Below are 18,744 nucleotides of genomic sequence, written 5' to 3' on the forward strand. Positions count from 1 at the left end.
CAACACATTTGAACACTTTTTCTTTACCAATCTAGCTGAGTTCCAAGTCTCATTCATGAGGCTAGTCTAATTTTTTGAAAATTTTGTAATATGGGAGGGCAAGAAATTGCCTATAAAAAGGCCTCTGTGATTTGCAACCTGCCATTTTAAATGCACCCCATAGTGAAACATCTGCCAATCTGCAATATATGGCTGGTGGGATGCTTTTCGCTTGATGGGTCACAAGTTGTGAGTGCAATAGGTTCTGAAGGCGTCATGCCCTTTACGGAAAAGTAATACCAATGCTGTTGAAGTAATATTCTGTTCTCTTCGGAAGTATTTCCTTAATGCACCATTTCTAGTTTAATCATGCTCTGTATTAAGTAGAACCTTTCATCTGAAGATCTCAAGATGCTTTAGTGAGGTGTAGTCTCTCTTCCATATGGCAACTAATTTCAAACGGTTAAGCTTCATCACATAAAAGTAAAGTGCTACGCATATTCACATTTTGAGGAAGGAGAACCAAATGTTTGATTTGGATTATTATACTGAAGAAGATCCTTCATTTATTGAGGGACCAAAATGATTAACATTTAGCAGATGGAGTATAGGTATTTTCAGCATAGAATATAATCATACATAGACCATAGTAGGCCAAGGCAATGTTCATATAAAAATACAGAAGATGTATAAGGGCCAAGGGATACCGTATGAGGGAAAAATGAAGTTCCCTTGACTTCATTGGGACCTAGGTTCAGCCACCTTAGTTCAGATCCAAGCCTATGTTAATTAGATTCCAAATGGTTAATGCCTGTAGAAAGATGCAGGTGGAGAATCAGATTAATTACAAATATCTCTGCAATTTAAATTATAACAACCAGAGAATAAGGCATAGGTGAGACGTCCCGGATAATCCCTTAGACAACGACTTGGACACTGAATTTGGCCCCGTTAATCACGTTTTCTTTTCTTCCCAGACCAAAAACAAGGAACATTAGTGGGCAAAAATATTGCAGGAAAAGGGAAAATAAGACAATACAACTTTTGTTGTTTCTCCAAAGATGTTTTTTTTTAATTTAAAAAGCACACACATGCATTATATTTATTTAGTGTTCAACTATTTACACGGAACACAAATAGAGTGATATAGCTATGAGTTTTCCAAGCTGTTCAGTACTTGCTTGCTTTCTGACACCCATATGATTTCAGAAAGTTTTCTTTTTCTTTCATTTTCTTCTTCATAACTAGGCTTGAAGCTTACATTTTCAAGTTTCCATCAGTGGCTGTCAACTCTTTGTAATAAGCTTAAGAGCTTGGACACCTGATATCCCTGGGTGCTGTAGGGCACCCTCTTAGAAGCTGTTTTCTTTATATTGAGAGGAAATTAGGTTTTAGAACCATAAATTAATTAAATTATGCAAAATGCTTCAGCTTCAGCATATTTCCCCTCTCCCCTTCTTACAAAGAAAAAACCCACAAAGCGACAACATAAAAGTTTCACACACAGTCATGCAGTATTTTAATAACACTAGCCTGACAAAGCTGTATTATTTCAACCGGGCATTGGTGCAGAGCAAGAGGCTGCTTTCCTTGTAATCATGTGTACAAGATGACAGAACAGAAAATGACTAATTGTGTATTGGAACTGGGTGGAGTCTATACACATATAAAAAAAGTTGTGAAAATGTTTTCCAAAAAAAAAAAGTTTTGGAAAATATATTGAATTTGCCATAGCTCACCATCGCCATCTAGTGTCAGATTTGTATAATGCACTTTACAACACATTTAACACATTTTATTTGCAGCTGTATAGCCGAGTCCCTGCTGCACATAATAACATTGGCTATAATACAGCATAGAACTAAGCATGCTTAAGCGCTCATTCATTCATTCATTTTGAATGTACTTAACTCTATATAGGATTGTGGTCCATTATATCCACTTTGGTGCCATCTCAACTCTGAATGTTTTCCAAGAGTAAACTATTGAGATGGTTAGATAATCCGATAATTATGAAAGACCAATGATTTAATTAATTAAAGGTGAGGTTTAAATAACCTTTTATAAGAACCTGTAGGGGGGGAAAAGCTATCCTGTTTATGGACAAAACAAAATTGCAAACATTTTGCACAGAAGCAAGTTTCATTCTTTGAGATTAAACACTGTGTGGTGGTTGTGGTGGGAGAGGACAACAAAATGGTTGTCGCCTGTACATTAGCCCACCATCAACTATTTATTCTTGTTTAAGTACAATTCCTTGTCACCAGAGCTACCAAGTGAATGCTTAAATACTAAGCTGAGTTTAAATGAGTATCGAATTTGAATGGTTTGTTTCATTTCTCTGTGATCCATTTGGTTTTTTTGGTTTAATATGAATCTATGTGATTAAAAAATTATATCACATTTTGAATTCCCCTTACCCCACTACTGATGACCCCAGAGCCAAATGTCTTCTTATATAAAACAAGCGTTGCCAACCCACTCTGTAAGTCCTTCACTGGTACACCTAGGCAGGGGGCCCAGACCGTGTTGTTGTTGTTTAGTCGTTTAGTCGTGTCTGACTCTTCGTGACCCCATGGACCAGAGCATGCCAGGCACTTCTGTCTTCCACTGCCTCCCACAGTTTGATCAAACTCATGCTGGTAGCTTCGCGAACACTATCCAACCATCTCGTCCTCTGTTGTACCCTTCTTCTTGTGCCCTCCATCTTTCCCAACATCAGGGTCTTTTCCAGGGAGTCTTCTCTTCTCATGAGGTGGCCAAAGTACTGGAGCCTTAGCTTCACGATCTGTCCTTCCAGTGAGCACTCAGGGCTGATTTCCTTAAGAATGGAGAGGTTTGTTCTTCTTGCAGTCCATGGGACTCTCAGGAGTCTCCTCCAGCAACAGAATTCAAAAGCATCAATTTTTCGGCGATCAGCCTTCTTTATGGTCCAGCTCTCACTTCCATACATCACTACTGGGAAAACCATAGCTTTTACTATACGGACCTTTGTTGGCAAGGTGATGTCTCTGCTTTTTAAGATGCTGTCTAGGTTTGTCATTGCTTTTCTCCCAAGAAGCAGGCATCTTTTAATTTCATGGCTGCTGTCACCCAGACCGTGAGCTTTCATCAAATAAAAAAAGTAAGTGCCTAGCCCTCCTAGAAAGAAACTTGTGAAGTAAACTGTGCAGTTACCCTTCTAAATGATTTCTGTGAAAACAAGGTGTCACCCTGGCTGCTCCCACTTGCTGGTGTTTTTGGCCAATGAGTAAAATCAGAGCTGTGATGGACAAGTGAGTTGTTTAGATGCCAGTGAACAGGAATCTCCGAGGTCTTGAAGAACTCCTGTTTCCCTTTCCCCTCTTAACAGTTTTCCTACTCTTCTCAAATTTTCTAGTTCTTGGAATATCCATAGTTTTCCTTTCCCCCTAGCAACCAGGATGCATCTTTTCTGTTGGGTTCATCTGAGGTCACGTAGTCAATAGAAGTTATTTTCTGCAATTACAATTATTTCGGATGCTTTTAAAGAACCCCTCTTCCCCTCAAAAGCAAATGTGAAAATTTTGCAGAGGCATAGGCGTGTCTCTTGCTGTGAAGGAGCTAAAAGCCAAGCATTCATTAAGAATTCACTGTATACGTGTCTGCTGAGAGATAGGTCTCTTCGTGTTTAATAGGAATTACTCCCAGGTAAGTGGGTACAAGATGGCAGCCTGGGCTTTGGTTTTATGGCTGACTCTGGTGGTGGCAGCAGGGCGGTTCTTGTGCCCTTAGCAGAAGTATGACAGGGAAAAATTCAACAGGTCAAACCTTTTCTAATATGGCAATACAATTATGGAAAATGCTTCACCATTACAATATGCCCTCTGGTCAGGGACGTTTGCTGTCCCCTTATAAGCTGAACGTATGTATGGTGACCCGTCAAGCACACCGATCTAGAATCCTGTCTCCAGACTTAGGTACTATTGTTGATCGTCTTCACAAGGTTTGGTGTTGTTTCACCAGCAAATACCGTATTTTTCCATGTATAAGACTAGATTTTTTCCCTAAAAAACAATGTCCAAAATTTGGGTGCGTCATATATGGGGGCCATATCCCCACATTTTCTTAAATTGGAGTCCCTCAGAATAGGGGGTGTCAAAATATACATGGGGGCGTCTTATAGACGAAAAAATACAAAATAAAAAAAAAAAATACAAAATACAAAATATATATATATAATATTGAGTTGCTTGTAGTTTGGGTTGGGATTTTATTTTAACTTTTATTTCACTGTGATTCGTGCACAGGAAATTTTTATCTTTGTCTGAATATGATTAAGGCAAATGGCAAGTCGAAATAAAGTTGATGATGATAACTAGTGGCAAATTATAAATATTATAAGCATGATAACACAGGCTGAAGAGGGCAGAGGAAACATGGTGCTTATGTGCTCCCTAATTTAGATAACTAACCAAGGAAAAACAACTATGAATATTTAGTCTATAAACTTGGTCTGAGATCCTAACAATTTAATGCAATAGTTGTCAGGAAAAAACAAACCCTAACCTATTACAAAGCATACAGGTAGATCTCATATTACGCTGATTCTATGTATGTGATTGCAGCTTTACACGGGTTGCAGAAAATAAAATAAAATGAATAAATTGGGGAAAACACTGGAAGGGCCATGCAACATGTCACGGGAGTTCTTGCGCAACCTTCCGGGACCCTGGAAAGCAATGCAGGGTGCTCCTTGTGGCAGGAAAACACCTTGTGGAATGAGATTTTAAAGCACACCCCCCTCACCTTGCTTTCCAGATTCTGGGAAGGTCACCCAAGGGCTCCTAAGCAACCTTCCTAGACCCTGGAAGGCGGCGGGGGGTGGGGCAGAGAGCTAGTTACCTTCTGTGGGCAGTGGCGTAGCGTGGGGGGTGCAGAGGGGGCCGGCCGCACTGGGCGCAACATCTGGGGGGGGGCGCTTGCACTCACAGCTCTCTGCCCCTACCTGGCTCACTCACTCTCTCTCACTGCAGTGCTGGCTGTGCGAATCCGATCCGAGCTGCCGGGTCGCCGCCCACTGTGGAGGGGAGGGTGCCAGGCGTGCGGTGCGGTGCGGAGAGAGAGCGAGGGACTATCTGGGGGAGGGACAGTGCAGCGGGGGGCCCCCACAAATTACTTGCCTTGCCCCGGGTTAGGGGGCGCAAATTACTTGCCTTGCCCCGGGTGCTGACAACCCACGCTACGCCACTGTCTGTGGGTGGCAAGGCCCATTCAGCACCGACTTCAGACAGGTAGAGATGGTTACCTGGGGCCATTCCAGGGGTGATTCTGACTTGCACTATTTTGCTTATACACACAGTAGCTTGGAATGCAACCCCCACGTAAGATGAGATCTACCTGTATTTAAACGCATTTACAGTAGTTCTCTTAATAGTGTATACCGCTCTACAATGAACGTAATTTTCTTTAACTAAACATGCAATTAACAGTACCACATTTCATTTGATTTATCTCTCTAGTGCTGCCTTCCTGTGTACACTTAGTTAAGGTTAACTCTCACTTAAGTCAGCAGAATGGTCTTCTTAGTAAAGATGCACAAGATTGTCGTGCAAGTTAAATTAAAACAGAACTAAATATTTTTCAGTTTATTGAATATCAGAGCAGCAATATTTCTTGCATGGTAAGGCTCCCATAATTAGAAGGCTTGAAGCAATTATTGTAGCACTTTCTATAGCAGACTGTAATGTATGTAGGAAGGAGTTTATCACACACAAATACACGTATGCTGCCACTAAAGGCACTCATTTAAATGCATGTTATTTTAAAAGTGTGGCATAAACCCATACTATCTTCTGAATTCCTTGCTGTCTACAAATTCTTTTCTACTTGTAGTTTATGAAGAGTTAAAAGGGGTAAGGGGTAAGAGTTGGTAAGATTTTCATTAAAAATAACAGATTGTTCCACCATGTGTAACTTTTCATAGATTACTTGGAGGTTAGTTGGTTGGCATCCATCTGTTTTGGGAGACAAAGAGTGTCCGCTCAGGGTAATGTCAAACCATTGGAGAGTTACAGCACCTAAAGAGATTTATATAACTTTTTATAGGATATACAATAACATTAACAACAACAAAAAACCTCCAGTAAGTTAAATTGAATTAGACTAGGATATACGTTAAAAATATAATATTTCCAATTCTCCGCCCATGGATCTTCCAAAACTGATTTGACAATTGCAAAAGGAATTAACCTGATCTCCTTGGTTGCAAATTCAGAAGCTTCAATTTTGGAATTATCCTGCATCCCAATAATTTATATTCATTCCCCACAGGAAGCACTGATGGTTCTTGGGATAGAGAGAAACTTCAGTCTCCCCCAACCCAAGGATTGCAGGCCTCTGTTAACCACCCCAGCATGCCTGGACAGCATAACATTCCAGTTAATCATCCTCTTAACCCTCTCCAAAAGAACCACCTTCTGCCAAATGGTATGGCTTAACATCTTTCCATGTTCATATTCAGACTTTATCAAATTCCTATATTTTACATTAAAGCGTATACTTAAAAATCAACACCAACCCCCTCCCAGCAAACAAAATTTGTGATTTCATACAACGTAATAAAAAAGATGATGTTTCTTATGGGATCAGACTTTCGGAAATAACGAGTAACGAAAGGGGCAAATATTTTATTTAACACATTTCAGCGAGGGTTCGACTTGGTTACATAATAAGCAACAAACAACATCCTTCTTGCATGATGAGAGCTTTCACTGAAGGCTTAGATGTACATTATAGTCAGTTGGGTATTGCACTTTACCTCAACATATCTGTGATCTACTTGAGAGCTGATTTAGGCATGCAGATAAATCATGTGGTACAGAGTTGCCGGGACCATACCATTTATGACTTCAGTTTGAGGAATCCACATGTCAGTGCTTCCTCACATTCAATATAATTTATTTATTTGGAACTTTTTGTCCTGCTTTCCTCACTGAGTTTCCAAGGACTCCAAAAAGTGAATCATGATGCAGACACTATTCCTTCCATAAATTAAGAGTCAGTTTTCTCCAGTCTGCTTCTGGTGCTATTATACATTCATGTGCTTCTTCTTTCAGTGATTCTGCAGCCAACTTCATCTGCTGCTCAGTGTGTTCAGAGTTGTACCCACACCCTTTATTTACCTGCTAGGCTCTGGAGGTTCTGCTGGTGGGCATCAGGGCAGCTTCTGAAGCTATGGAAGTCGCCCACTTACCAGCTATTGGGTCCTGGCTATTCTCTCCAACCACTTGGTCAGCCAGCATACCCTTAACTAATGTAGGAAAATTAAATTATGGGAACTGGATGGTATTTGGATTTGGACACATGTAAAGTACTGAACAGATCACATTCCTGCTATTTATTGAGCAGTCATAATAATAGTAATTTAAAACATGTTTCCTTGTTAGAAGAACATTTGTGAACATTCAATAAATTGAATGAAAATTTGTTGCTTGGTGAATAGTTAATTTGCCTTTGCTTCATGTTAAAAATGTTTGTGATACCCAGCACTTAAAAATCATAAATGTGTTTATTTTGCTTTATTTTGTTCCCCTTAGGCCTGGAGCTCCCTTTTATGATGATGCCCCACCCGCTCATTCCTGTCAGCCTGCCACCAGCATCTGTGACAATGGCAATGAGCCAGATGAACCACCTTAGCACGATTGCAAACATGGCAGCCGCAGCACAAGTGCAGAGTCCTCCCTCAAGAGTTGAAACGTCTGTTATTAAGGTGACACAGGTTTGGTTGGTTTTTGTTTTTTTTTAAAGTACTAAGAGTAGCAATGATATCTTTGTTGACTTTTTCCCATTCTTAGACCTACGTTTCCTCAATCATAAAATAAGATTCTCTGACTGGAACAAATCATACTAGCTGGAGACATTCATTTAGTTCACATACAAAAACACAATGCAGCCAATATTGATTTAATTGTTCCCTCCTGTGGTTCCAGAGGGCAGCCTTTTTTCAGGGACAGCGCCACTTCCTGGTTGGAAGGCAGTGCCAACCTGATTGTATTACGTTGAGGAGCTCTGTACCACCCCAGGCTGGCCCTACCTTCCCTGAACCAGAATGTGGGCTTTGGACTGCTATATTTAGTGGGCTTTTTATTCTTTATTTTATTTTATTTTATTTTATTATAAATTTGTAGCCTTTTGTAAAACTTTCTTCCTGTCCTTCTCCATGAGGCCAAGATAGTATGAAAGCAGGTGGCCAAGGCCATTCAGGCGCTTTAGCTTGGATTCCTTTAGATCTCTGCCTCCTCTCAACCACTACCCAGATTGGACAGTCTCATTTTGTCTCCTCTCCAGCTGGGATCTTAGGGAAGGAAGGTATTTAGAGCATCTTTAAAGGCAGCAGTGGGGAAGACTGCATTTAATGGGGTTACAGTAGTTAACGCCATAAGGGGAACTGTGATCACAGCAACCTTCTTGGGAAGGTCTTCTTTAGATGTGACCTGAAAGCTACGCCCTTACTAGATGCTACTAACTCTTGTCCTGGGGGTACGCAGGAGTATGCATTACCCCTAAACATTTTGTGAATCTTTGTACTTTTGTCCATTTGCTGTATTTATTTTTCACTATAAAATGGTGATTTTCTTGAGTCAAAATGAGAGTACCCCAAACACTTTTTTAGAAAAGAAACACTGCTGTGACTTATATAAATTCATTGATGGAATTTATAGATCGCTGTTCCCAGGGTATAGAGGTATTATATTAATTGCAACTCACCCAGTTAAACTAAAAAAAATTCCTGTTTTTCTCTGTTCACCCTGAGCCTGTTCTCAAAGTTAATTTGGATTTGAAATATCCAAATTTACCCCGAACATGAAAGCATGTAGGGGAACCCTAGAACTGAAGAATAGCTAGAGAGAATGCATGTATCCACAAGGCAGTCAAAATCTGGATTTGTTTGAGGTACAGAATGTAATGGAATTGGTTTTGGCCAGTGTTTTGCGCCAAACTGTGCAAAAGTCAGCAGCAGGTAGGAAGCAGATGCGTGATCCTCAGTACGGCAGTTTAAAGCAATTATTCTGCTCTTGTCCTGAACTTAAAATGGAACACGTGAAAACTGAAATTGTCCAAAGCATCTCTCTCTCTCTTTCTGTCAGATGCTAGATTATGAGATTCGTAAAATGACAAGCCCCTAATTTGTCTCAGTAGGGAAGTTGATATGGAGAGCCCTGCCAGCTTAGATCTGTTCTTGACCTTTCCCCACAATTCACCAAGTTCTGCTGAGCCTGTGTTGTTATCTTAAACTTGCAAAGCTTCAGATGCCATTCCACTCTTAAGCAGTGCTTCATTTCCCAGAGATAAGAAGCTGGCATATTTTTAACTCTTTCAAAATAATGAAATGAATGTTGCAATAAAATCCCTCCGTTTAGAATAAAATAGGAAGAGCAATAAGGTGTCTGTGTGAGCGGGATACAAGTGGTTGATATTACATGCCACCTGATGTCTGTGTCCCTTCTGAAATGAGATGTGCATTAGATACCCTTTTTGTAATTGAATGTTGTGATCTGTGAGTTGGAAGAATAAGATCTCAGGAACGAGCAGGGACAACAGACTGTGACAACAGTAAATCGCAGTGAGTGTGACAGCTGTGACCTGAGAATGCTTTAGGCAGGAGATGCTTTTCATCACCTGCCCATGGCTTCAGAAAGCCAAGCTTGTTAGCAGCCTCAGCTTTCCTCAAACAGAAATGTGTGCAAACTCTATAAAGCCACATTAAAATAAACGTTATACTTCAGGGCTGTGCTTGTGGTTACGTCAAGAAGACAGCCAAAAAGCAATATCGAAATCTACTCTACATCCATGAAATATACATTGACATATCAAATTGTAATAGAACAGATAAAGAATGCCTAGCACAGTGCTACATTGTTTATTTGACTGGCTTGTGCATTTTTGAAATATAGTAAATTTGGGGGTGGGACAGAGTGCTGTTTCCATAGGCATATTCAATGAGAATACATTGCCTTTACACAACAGAAAATTCATCCCAAATAGTTGCTGCAAACAATGGGATGTGTGTAATATACATAATATACAAGTTCCTCCTGTGCCTGACACTGTTTTATTTTGGAAGGATTGCTTCACACATTATGTTTAGCATGTGTTTTCTTAAAAATGGAATGCATGCATCAGACATAGGTGTGTAATTGTTAATACACTAGGTATACAAATGGGGCAGTCAGAATTAACCACAGGATTTTGCTTAGGTACTTGCGATGGCAAGGGCTCCTTGCTATGTAATACGTGAAGTGCCACTTAAAGTAGCATTCTGGGTACTTTGTTGGCATCTGTCTGCCTTGAGAGACAATGGAGTATGCCTCCGGGGGTGAAGTCAAACCACTGGAGAATCAGAGTGCCTGTTGTGGCTGCACAAACTGGTAACTCGTAAGTGCTGCCTCTCACATTGTTTTTGCTGGGTTAGCAGCACCAAAGTAACCTCTCTGGGGTGCAGGCCTGGGCAGTGTGTATGGAGAAATATGTTTGGCACCACCTTGGCTGCAGGACGTGCCGGATGGAGGCGTACAAGGCACCATCCAACTTGAAATGCGTTTTCTGATATGACACGGAAGCTCAGTTACTCAACAACAAGACGAAGAAACTGGAAAACACAATGGTTTGTGTAACCATAAACAGTTGGTTGGATCCAGACCAACAAATCCTGGTCATGGGCTGCTCCAACTACCTCCCTCCGCCCCCGACTAGTGAGCTATAAAGGTAAAGGTACCCCTGCCGTACGGGCCAGTCTTGACAGACTCTAGGGTTGTGCGCTCATCTCACTCTAGAGGCCGGGAGCCAGCGCTGTCCGAGGACACTTCCGGTCACGTGGCCAGCGTGACAAAGCTGCTCCGGCAAACCAGCACCAGAGCAGCACACGGAAACGCCATTTACCTTCCCGCTAGTAAGCGGTCCCTATTTATCTACTTGCACCCAGGGGTGCTTTTGAACTGCTAGGTTGGCAGGCGCTGGGTCCGAATGACGGGAGCGCACCCCGCCACGGGGATTCGAACCACCGACCATGCGATCGGCAGGTCCTAGTCGCCGAGGTTTTACCCACAGCGCCACCCGCGTCCCTTAGTGAGCTATACACCATAGCTATATCAGAGTTGTATCAGACTAAGGTCAGTTTCAGCACTGTTTGTGGGAGCCTTAATTAGGTGTGCCTGTCCAGTGGCTCATGCTGTTATTAGGTAACACAACATTGGAGTGAAAACACTGTGGGTGATTTGACCAGGAGTGTAATACTGGCTCCCGGCCCAATCACCCACAATACTTTCCCTCCATTCTAATGATGCTTGCAGAATAAGATGCATGTTTACGTAGTGCCTTGTTCATTGAAAAATGGAGATCCTTTTCCCCCCCAGGGGACACTGCTAATTACCCTACCAAGCACCACCATGCTTTCTCACCAATGACTATATTGGTTTTGTTTGGGGAGTCACTGTTTCCCAAGGCTCAGGAGTTGATTTTTGAGACTTTATTGTCAGAAGATTCTTCTAAAATGTAAGAGACCTAAAGACATTCTTTCCTGGTAAAGAAATAAGTTGCAGAAGAATTGGCAAATGGCTTTTAATAGCTGACATGTACTGTTTAATATATTACCTCTATTCTCCTCCAGTAGTTAATGGTAGACTGCGGGAGACCAGAGCCATTGATTTTGTTACAGGTGCCAACATAGATTCGTCTGGTGTGTGTTGACTTTAAGAAGCCTTTCTAAAAGTATTAAATATAAAAGAAAGCTAAGCTAAGCAAACATTAACAAGACATTCTATGTTATTAAATCATTATACAATTATAGAACTGTAAAATTGCATGAAACAATATGTTATGGTTTGTTGTAAGCCATGAGTTCTATAATTTTGCAAGTGACCTTCTATTTCTTTCTTTCTTTTACTGAAGCTTATGAATTAATTTAAAATATCCTTATGAGTTCAGTAACTGCCTTCGTTCTGCACTGCTTCCCAAAGTATTTTCCATACTGTCTCAAATGTCCTCTTATTCACATTTTTTTCTTGACATGGATACTGTAGAGCAGTATATTGGGGAATCTTTGGCAACTGGCCCTGCCAGGCCTCAGAAATTGGTGCACCAGACTGTTCGTGGCAAATCACACCCACATTTCCCAACACCTGAGGCATAGGCATAGGTATGAGGTATGCCAGGTGTGCCCAGGCACACCCTATGTCTCTTTTAAAAAGGGAAAGTGTCTGTAGCCTCCGTGAATGTTTTTGAACTGGCAATGTGAAGGACACCTAGTGTTTGGAAAAGCAGTCAGAACACAGCAGTGCCCTCTTGGCCAGGGGTCAGCAAACTTTTTCAGCAGGGGGCCGGTCCACTGTCCCTCAGACCTTGTGGGGGGCCGGACTGTATTTTGAAAAATAAAATAAAAAAAGAATGAATTCCTGTGCCCCACAAATAACCCAGAGATGCATTTTAAATAAAAGCACACATTCTACTCATGTAAAAACATGCTGATTCCTGGACCGTCCGTGGGCCGGATTGAGAAGGCGATTGGGCTGCATCCGGCCCCTGGGCATTAGTTTGTCTACCCATGCTCTTGGCTGTATCTGTTTTGTGTGTGCTGCAGCAGCACCGGCAGCAGTGGAAAGTTTGTTATTTTGGTGCGCACATCATGTGTATTTGTGTTTGCTCTCAGTCGCTGCCATTGTGGAGGAGGTCAGCCTGGGGGGGGGGCGGGAATCGGGTTTGCCTCGGGGGTGACTCAAAAGCCATAAAGCATAAGTAGTGACCAGGGGAAAATGTGTGTGGAGATGGGCTTCTCGGCTGGGATATTTCAGAGTGTGTTCCTGTGTCTCCACCTCTTCTTTTTATCCCCTCCCCCTCTTTGTGTGCATGCATGTGTTTTAGTTTAAACTTAAATTCCCGGGTGCACATCTGCTGTGCCCACCTATGACCTGACATCATATATGAGATCAGGCATGGGAAACTTCCAAATTTTGGAATAACAATATTGGTGCTTTTTAACTTTGGTGCCTTTTTCTGTCTTTCTGCACATAGCAGCAGAATTAAAAAGGCAGCAAATGTTGGATACAACAGAATAATCAGGAGAACACTCAGTGAATTTGAGCTGGCCAATGCAAATGATCTCCCTCTGTAAGGGCTTTCTGTAAGCACCGATCAGTTGCACTATGGAATTTCGTTTATTGCATGTTTTAATTTTTGTAAGCCGCTTTGAGACCCAAATGTGGTGAAAAGCAGAGGAGATTGTGTTGGTGATGATCACGACGACAACAGTCTTGGATCACAAGTATCCCCCAAGCTGTGCAACTTTTCCTTCAAGGGAAATGCAACCCATCCAGGATGGGCACCAAACAAGCATGGTCCTGTGTCCCAAAATTTGTAAGCCTTAGACCAGGGGTGTCAAACTCAAATTCATCGGGAGCCGCATCAGCAGTTTGGGCCGCTAGAGGGCAGACGTTCTCTGGCTTGTAGGCTGCCGGGCATGCGCTGAAGAGGCGGCTTTCTTGTGTCAAAAAAAAAAAAAGCGAGAATAAAAGGTGAAGGCTGGCGGCCGGCGGCGGCTACACGGGCCACATGACGAGCTCTGGCGGGCCGGATTCAGCCCACAGGCCTTGTGTTTGACACCCGTGCCTTAGACTAACAGTCAGTCAGTCTTTAAGATCACTTGGAAGTGAAAGGTAAGGCACCTGTGGCTTTTCTTACCAGTTTGCCAAACTCTTGTGATACACCCTTCCCCACTTGCAGTAGCAAGCGGGACTTCTGTCCCGTACAGCAGGCAGGGGTCAGGTGGCTTACAGGACCAGAGGAAAAACAGATCATCAAACCCGCCATTCATTAGAGAACTCTTGGTTATAATCTAGTAGCAACGCTACCCAAAGCAAATTCAGCAAGTCAGATGAATCTGTCGGAAGGATTTACAGAGGGATTGCTTAGCAGTCAAAGGTTGTTGTGTTTTAGATTTTTTCAAAACTTTCCCCACCATTTGGTCTACATGGAATTTTTAAAAATGTAAATAGCACAGGACTGGAAGAAATCAGAAGCACTGGAAATAGATTTTAATGGATACCATAATTTTCCACAATGCAGGTCCCTAGGTCCATGTATCTAGGCCCATTTGTTATATCTGTGCAAAAGTTATGTGTGATAAACTAATTGACTAAATCTTTATTCCTTTTTTCTTTCTGCTATATATTTTTTCTTTTTACTCTCTCTCTCTATATATAATTCCAGTTCTTTAAAAATGTAAAGTCAATATTTTACTAAATCCACCCTTTTCCTCATAATTTTCCACAAGAATGACAGTTTTTGCTGTTTTGATAAAGACAGAAAACTGAGAGAGATTGCATATTATTGATTGGAGGAATTATGGAGCAAGAGTATGAAAAAGAGACTTGAGGAATTAAATTAATTAGACTCTTACCTATGCTCAGTTCACTTGCATTTCTATTAAGGTTAAAGGGTGTTTCACAAATGAACTGATAAGCTGAGTTTACAAAGCGCTCTCTCGTAGACTTCCTCCTGGTTCATCTTATTATATGACAATAATAAAACTCATTATCTCCTTTGTTTCAGTCATAATTGTGTTGTGTTGCCCTATACATTTCTTCTGCTGTCTCCATATTATAATTTGTTCTATAAAGGCATACATAAATATGATAAACAAATTAAACTCTTAAAATAAATTAATTTTCTATGCAACGCTATTCAAATCTTATATGCTCACTGGATTTCACTTTAATGAAGCCCTTCAGAACACAGCAAGCCAAACAGTAAAATTGCCTGGGTTCTTCAAGCATCAGCACTGTAATCCTAAACTTAGCTGTTGAGACCCTGGACAAAAATGCACTGTGAAAAACAAAATAAATAAGAATCTATGCTAACATGGTCAATTTTCCTGTAGCGTTTTTTAAAAATAAAAGAAAGCTAACAAGTAGAATATACTTAAATTCCTCTCATTGGCCTGATTCTGGTCACATGGCAATGAGGTGATAAAGACCATGCAAAACTCTGCACCTTGTTTTTTGCACGTGTAGCATGCATTGGAGTTGTATAAATGTGGGCATTAGTTTAAAGTTAAAATTCAGATCTGTCGGGTAATTCTGAGTGCTTCTTCATTTTCTAGAAGCATGCTCAGTTAACTTTGCCATGCCATATACCCAAAGAGCTGTTAGTTTTGAGCCTTTGTTGTAACCCTCACACAGACTAATCTAGAGTGGTCCAGCCATGGACAGATTACATCTCCAGTACTTGTCGATTTCTTGGAGGGGTGAGGATCGAAATGCCCATTATTCAGATTACGTTCAGTTTGTGATCTGTGAGTGTGAAATGGCTATGGAAGAAAGCTTGCCTGTGTTTGATAGTTCTAATGGGTACAAGACATGAAGGTTCTGAAAATTAAGATTGCTTTACATGGATTTTTGTTTGTATTTTCTGTTATGCAGGAACGAGTTCCGGACAGCCCTTCCCCTGCTCCATCCCTTGAAGAGGGCCGAAGGCCTGGTAGCCACCCTTCCTCTCATCGTAGCAGCAGTGTATCCAGTTCCCCTGCCAGAACTGAAAGTTCTTCAGACAGAATCCGTAAGTTATGTTGTGTCTTCTTTTCCCACTTAAAATGGCCAAGCTGGCTTTAGGTGTTTCGATTTTGCCAACAAAAACTACCTCTCAGTATTCTGTCCCCCAGTGTGCTGCATCAGGTGGTATGATGCTGCCATTTGCAGAACCAATGGAAACTGGTTACATAGGGGATTAAACATGGAGGTGTGAAATATAGAAATGTTTCACAAATAATCAACATTCACTTCTCAAACATGCCCAGTTTACAATACGCTAAGCTACAGATGGAAAACCTATTTCCCAGTGGGGTCCCCATAACCCCAGTAGAAAGCTGTTGGGCCTCATTCCACTAGTGGGTGGGGTTTAATACACACACACACACACACACACACACAGCTACTTCCCACGGAATATATTTAATTCACAGTAACTCCACTTAAATTCCACCTTCCGTTTTCTTCATAGCCTTTTTTTTGGTACAAAATTTATTAAAACGTCAACATCCTTTATCTTTTCTAACTGCAAAAGGCAAAATCATCATCATCTCAGCAGAAGATGCAAATGATACCAATTCAGAGCTGAATTCAACCTCCTTACATCTATTTAAAATACCAGACTTGAAGATGCAATTGCATCCTGAATTGTATGCATGAAGTTGGACAAATGCATAAAACGCATGGATGACTTTTCACATATTTTCAGGGAACACCAGTCTGCTGAGACAGTTCGGCCTCTGCTTTGATCTTCTTGCTGCAGATCTTCTTACACAGGAAGGTGATGCAGTCTCACACTTTGCCCAACATTAAAGCCCCTTTGCCTCCTTGCTGAACAGCTGATGGGGGACTGAGAGGGCTGGATGAAATCTGGCTGTGGGCTGAATCTGGCTGCTGGTAAGGGGTTTTCCGCCCTTGCACTAAGCCAAACAAAATATAGCAGTCATGGTATAGGCTACCAAGTGTTTGAAAATACTCTCCCGATTTGTTCATCCCCAGGTAAACCACAAGAAACCAGGAGATTTATCTAGTGCTTGGTGGGTTTCCATATATGTTCAGAGGCGTGCTTAGCAGGTCACAGCTTGCATAAAAGTGGGCTAGAACAATTTTAAATAAACTTTAATACACACTTATATCTTATTGCTGTTAAGTTTTACTGCCTTGAAGGAGGCAGTGATTTTGACCGCTACTGCCCAGTTGCAAATGCCACCTTTTGAGGGAAAATGTTGAAGAAGTTTGTGGTGACACAACTGTGAGCACTCCTCCCATGTAACTGATTATCTTGACCTATTTCAGTTCGGGTTCAGACCTGGGTATGGGACTTAATCGGCTTGATCACCCTTATGGATGACCTTTATTGGGAGACCTTTATTCTTACTTTATCTCTCAGTGACTTCTGATATCATTGACCATGCTCCTGAATGACTTGATGTACTGTTTTACGGTGGTTCTGATCCTATCTTCAGGCTCAGTCTCAGAAATAGTGTTGTTTTTTAAAAAATAATTTTTATTAACAGACCAATCAAATCAAATCACATAAATTCCGAATTACAGAGCCTAATTTTAAATTTTTGTTGGGGGTACCCATATTTCAAGTTTCGAAAGGGATCCAATCCTCTTGTTGCTGCTGCTTTAAAAGTCCACAAATCTGTCCAAATAATGTTCACAGTTCTGTCCAATCCTTTCATGCTGTTTTCCACATCTCTTCTAGTTATTTTCATACATTTTTCCTTTCCCTTTGTCTTTGTGGCCTCTGATAGTCTCCATAAGCGGGTTGAAACAAATTTGTATCCCTGTGTGGATTTTTCCGCTCGTCAGTCTCAGAGATAGTGTTGGGTGACTATTTTTCAGCCCACTGGCAGTAATGTTGTGGGGTGCTTCAGGGTATCATGGTATGGAATTGAAGCTTGCATTATGGCAAGAGAGAGGTGTTGTGGCTGAGTCCTGATAATTGGTCAGTGGCCTGCTTTGGATGGGGTCGTGCTGTCCCTGAAAGAGGAGGTTCTTAGTCTGGGGGTGTTCCTGGAACTGTCACTTCCTCATAAATAGGCAGACACTATGTTGTTTGACAAAGCTATCGTGAAATTTACTAGGAGTAATATGTTTCTTTTCGGTTTTTGTTTTATCTGTTTGGTGCTAGCAGCTGTCCATCAGAACGGCTTGTCCATGAACCAGATGTTGATGGGCTTATCACCGAATGTCCTACCTGGTCCAAAAGAAGGTGACCTGGCTGGCCACGATGGCGGACATGATTCTAAAAGAATGCACATGGAGAAAGGTAGGCCTTTGTTTTAACTTGCTGTACTGTTGCTTAAAAGGAACAAATATCACACTCCAGGCATCGTTAATACTAGTGATGCTGGTTCTTTGTGTTAATCCTGCTGTTGTTGGTGCTCAAGTGAAAGCACTGATGGAGGGGGAAAGCCATCTTCCTGTCTCTCCTAGAAGATAACATAATTCCTTTTGTGTGTGGGTGTACATGCTCGTGTAGTACATTAATTATTTTAATAGGGTAAAAATTAAATTGTTGAAATTATTTAATAATGGCACCATAAAGAGGAGGAAAATGATTTAAATCTCTCAATAAAATGCAGATGTGAAAAATGTAGCCCTTATCTGTTCCATTTCTTAGTGCCTGTTCTTTAGAAATATTTTATTAAGAAATTATTTTATATAATTGCTGTGTGTCTGTAGTTGATCAAAGAAACAGTCGCTTAAAGTCAACCACTATGAGATAACTGTTGATGGCCATGTGTGTGGAAGGAAGAGAGACTAAATTACTTAGCTCCTGCAACTGTTAATAGTGTAAAATGAGACTGGCGGATATCATGTAATTTATTTTAAATTTAATCAGCCATCTGACTGAAAGTGTATGAGCTAGATTAATGTCTATTAGTATTTCTATTGATTAGTGTGCCATCTTCTCATTTGGTTTATATAGACTTGTTCAGTACCTTCCTTCGGCACAGGAAACATTAGCCAATATTATTATTATTATTTAAATTAGACAAATACAGACTATGATTTTGTGTACCTGACATATAGATACATAGCAACCTCTGTGGAACTGAAGGATAATGAGATAATAGAGGCTCAACTCAAAGGCGACAGCTTGGTTGCAATGCTGGATGAAGCCATAACAGCAAGTGCTATAGTACATCTGCATGGAATTGCTGCAGTAGTAAAGATTTTAAAAGAGGACATATTTTTTGTGGTATCGTTTTAATAG

At 41.1% G+C, this 18,744-nt stretch overlaps 1 protein-coding gene across 11 annotated transcripts in view; it reads left to right on the forward strand.

Moving 5' to 3' along the window:
• Positions 1–18,744, forward strand: part of DACH1 (dachshund family transcription factor 1) — a 344,636-nt gene that overhangs the window by 227,329 nt on the left and 98,563 nt on the right. For 4 of the 11 annotated variants that reach the window (XM_083435830.1, XM_083435831.1, XM_083435832.1 and 1 more), the window contains 3 exons: positions 7,536–7,708; positions 15,411–15,546; positions 17,659–17,793. In XM_083435830.1, the coding sequence (XP_083291956.1) occupies positions 7,536–7,708; positions 15,411–15,546; positions 17,659–17,793 (444 nt within the window). Of the gene's footprint in view, positions 1–6,270; positions 6,427–7,535; positions 7,709–15,410; positions 15,547–16,224; positions 16,297–17,658; positions 17,794–18,744 lie in introns of all 11 variants that reach the window. The other 7 variants (XM_083435828.1, XM_083435829.1, XM_083435823.1 and 4 more) reach the window with 3 other exon arrangements.

Source organism: Podarcis tiliguerta (assembly GCF_965153285.1).
Source record: "Podarcis tiliguerta genome assembly, chromosome: 4".
Classification (NCBI taxonomy): domain Eukaryota; kingdom Metazoa; phylum Chordata; class Lepidosauria; order Squamata; family Lacertidae; genus Podarcis; species Podarcis tiliguerta.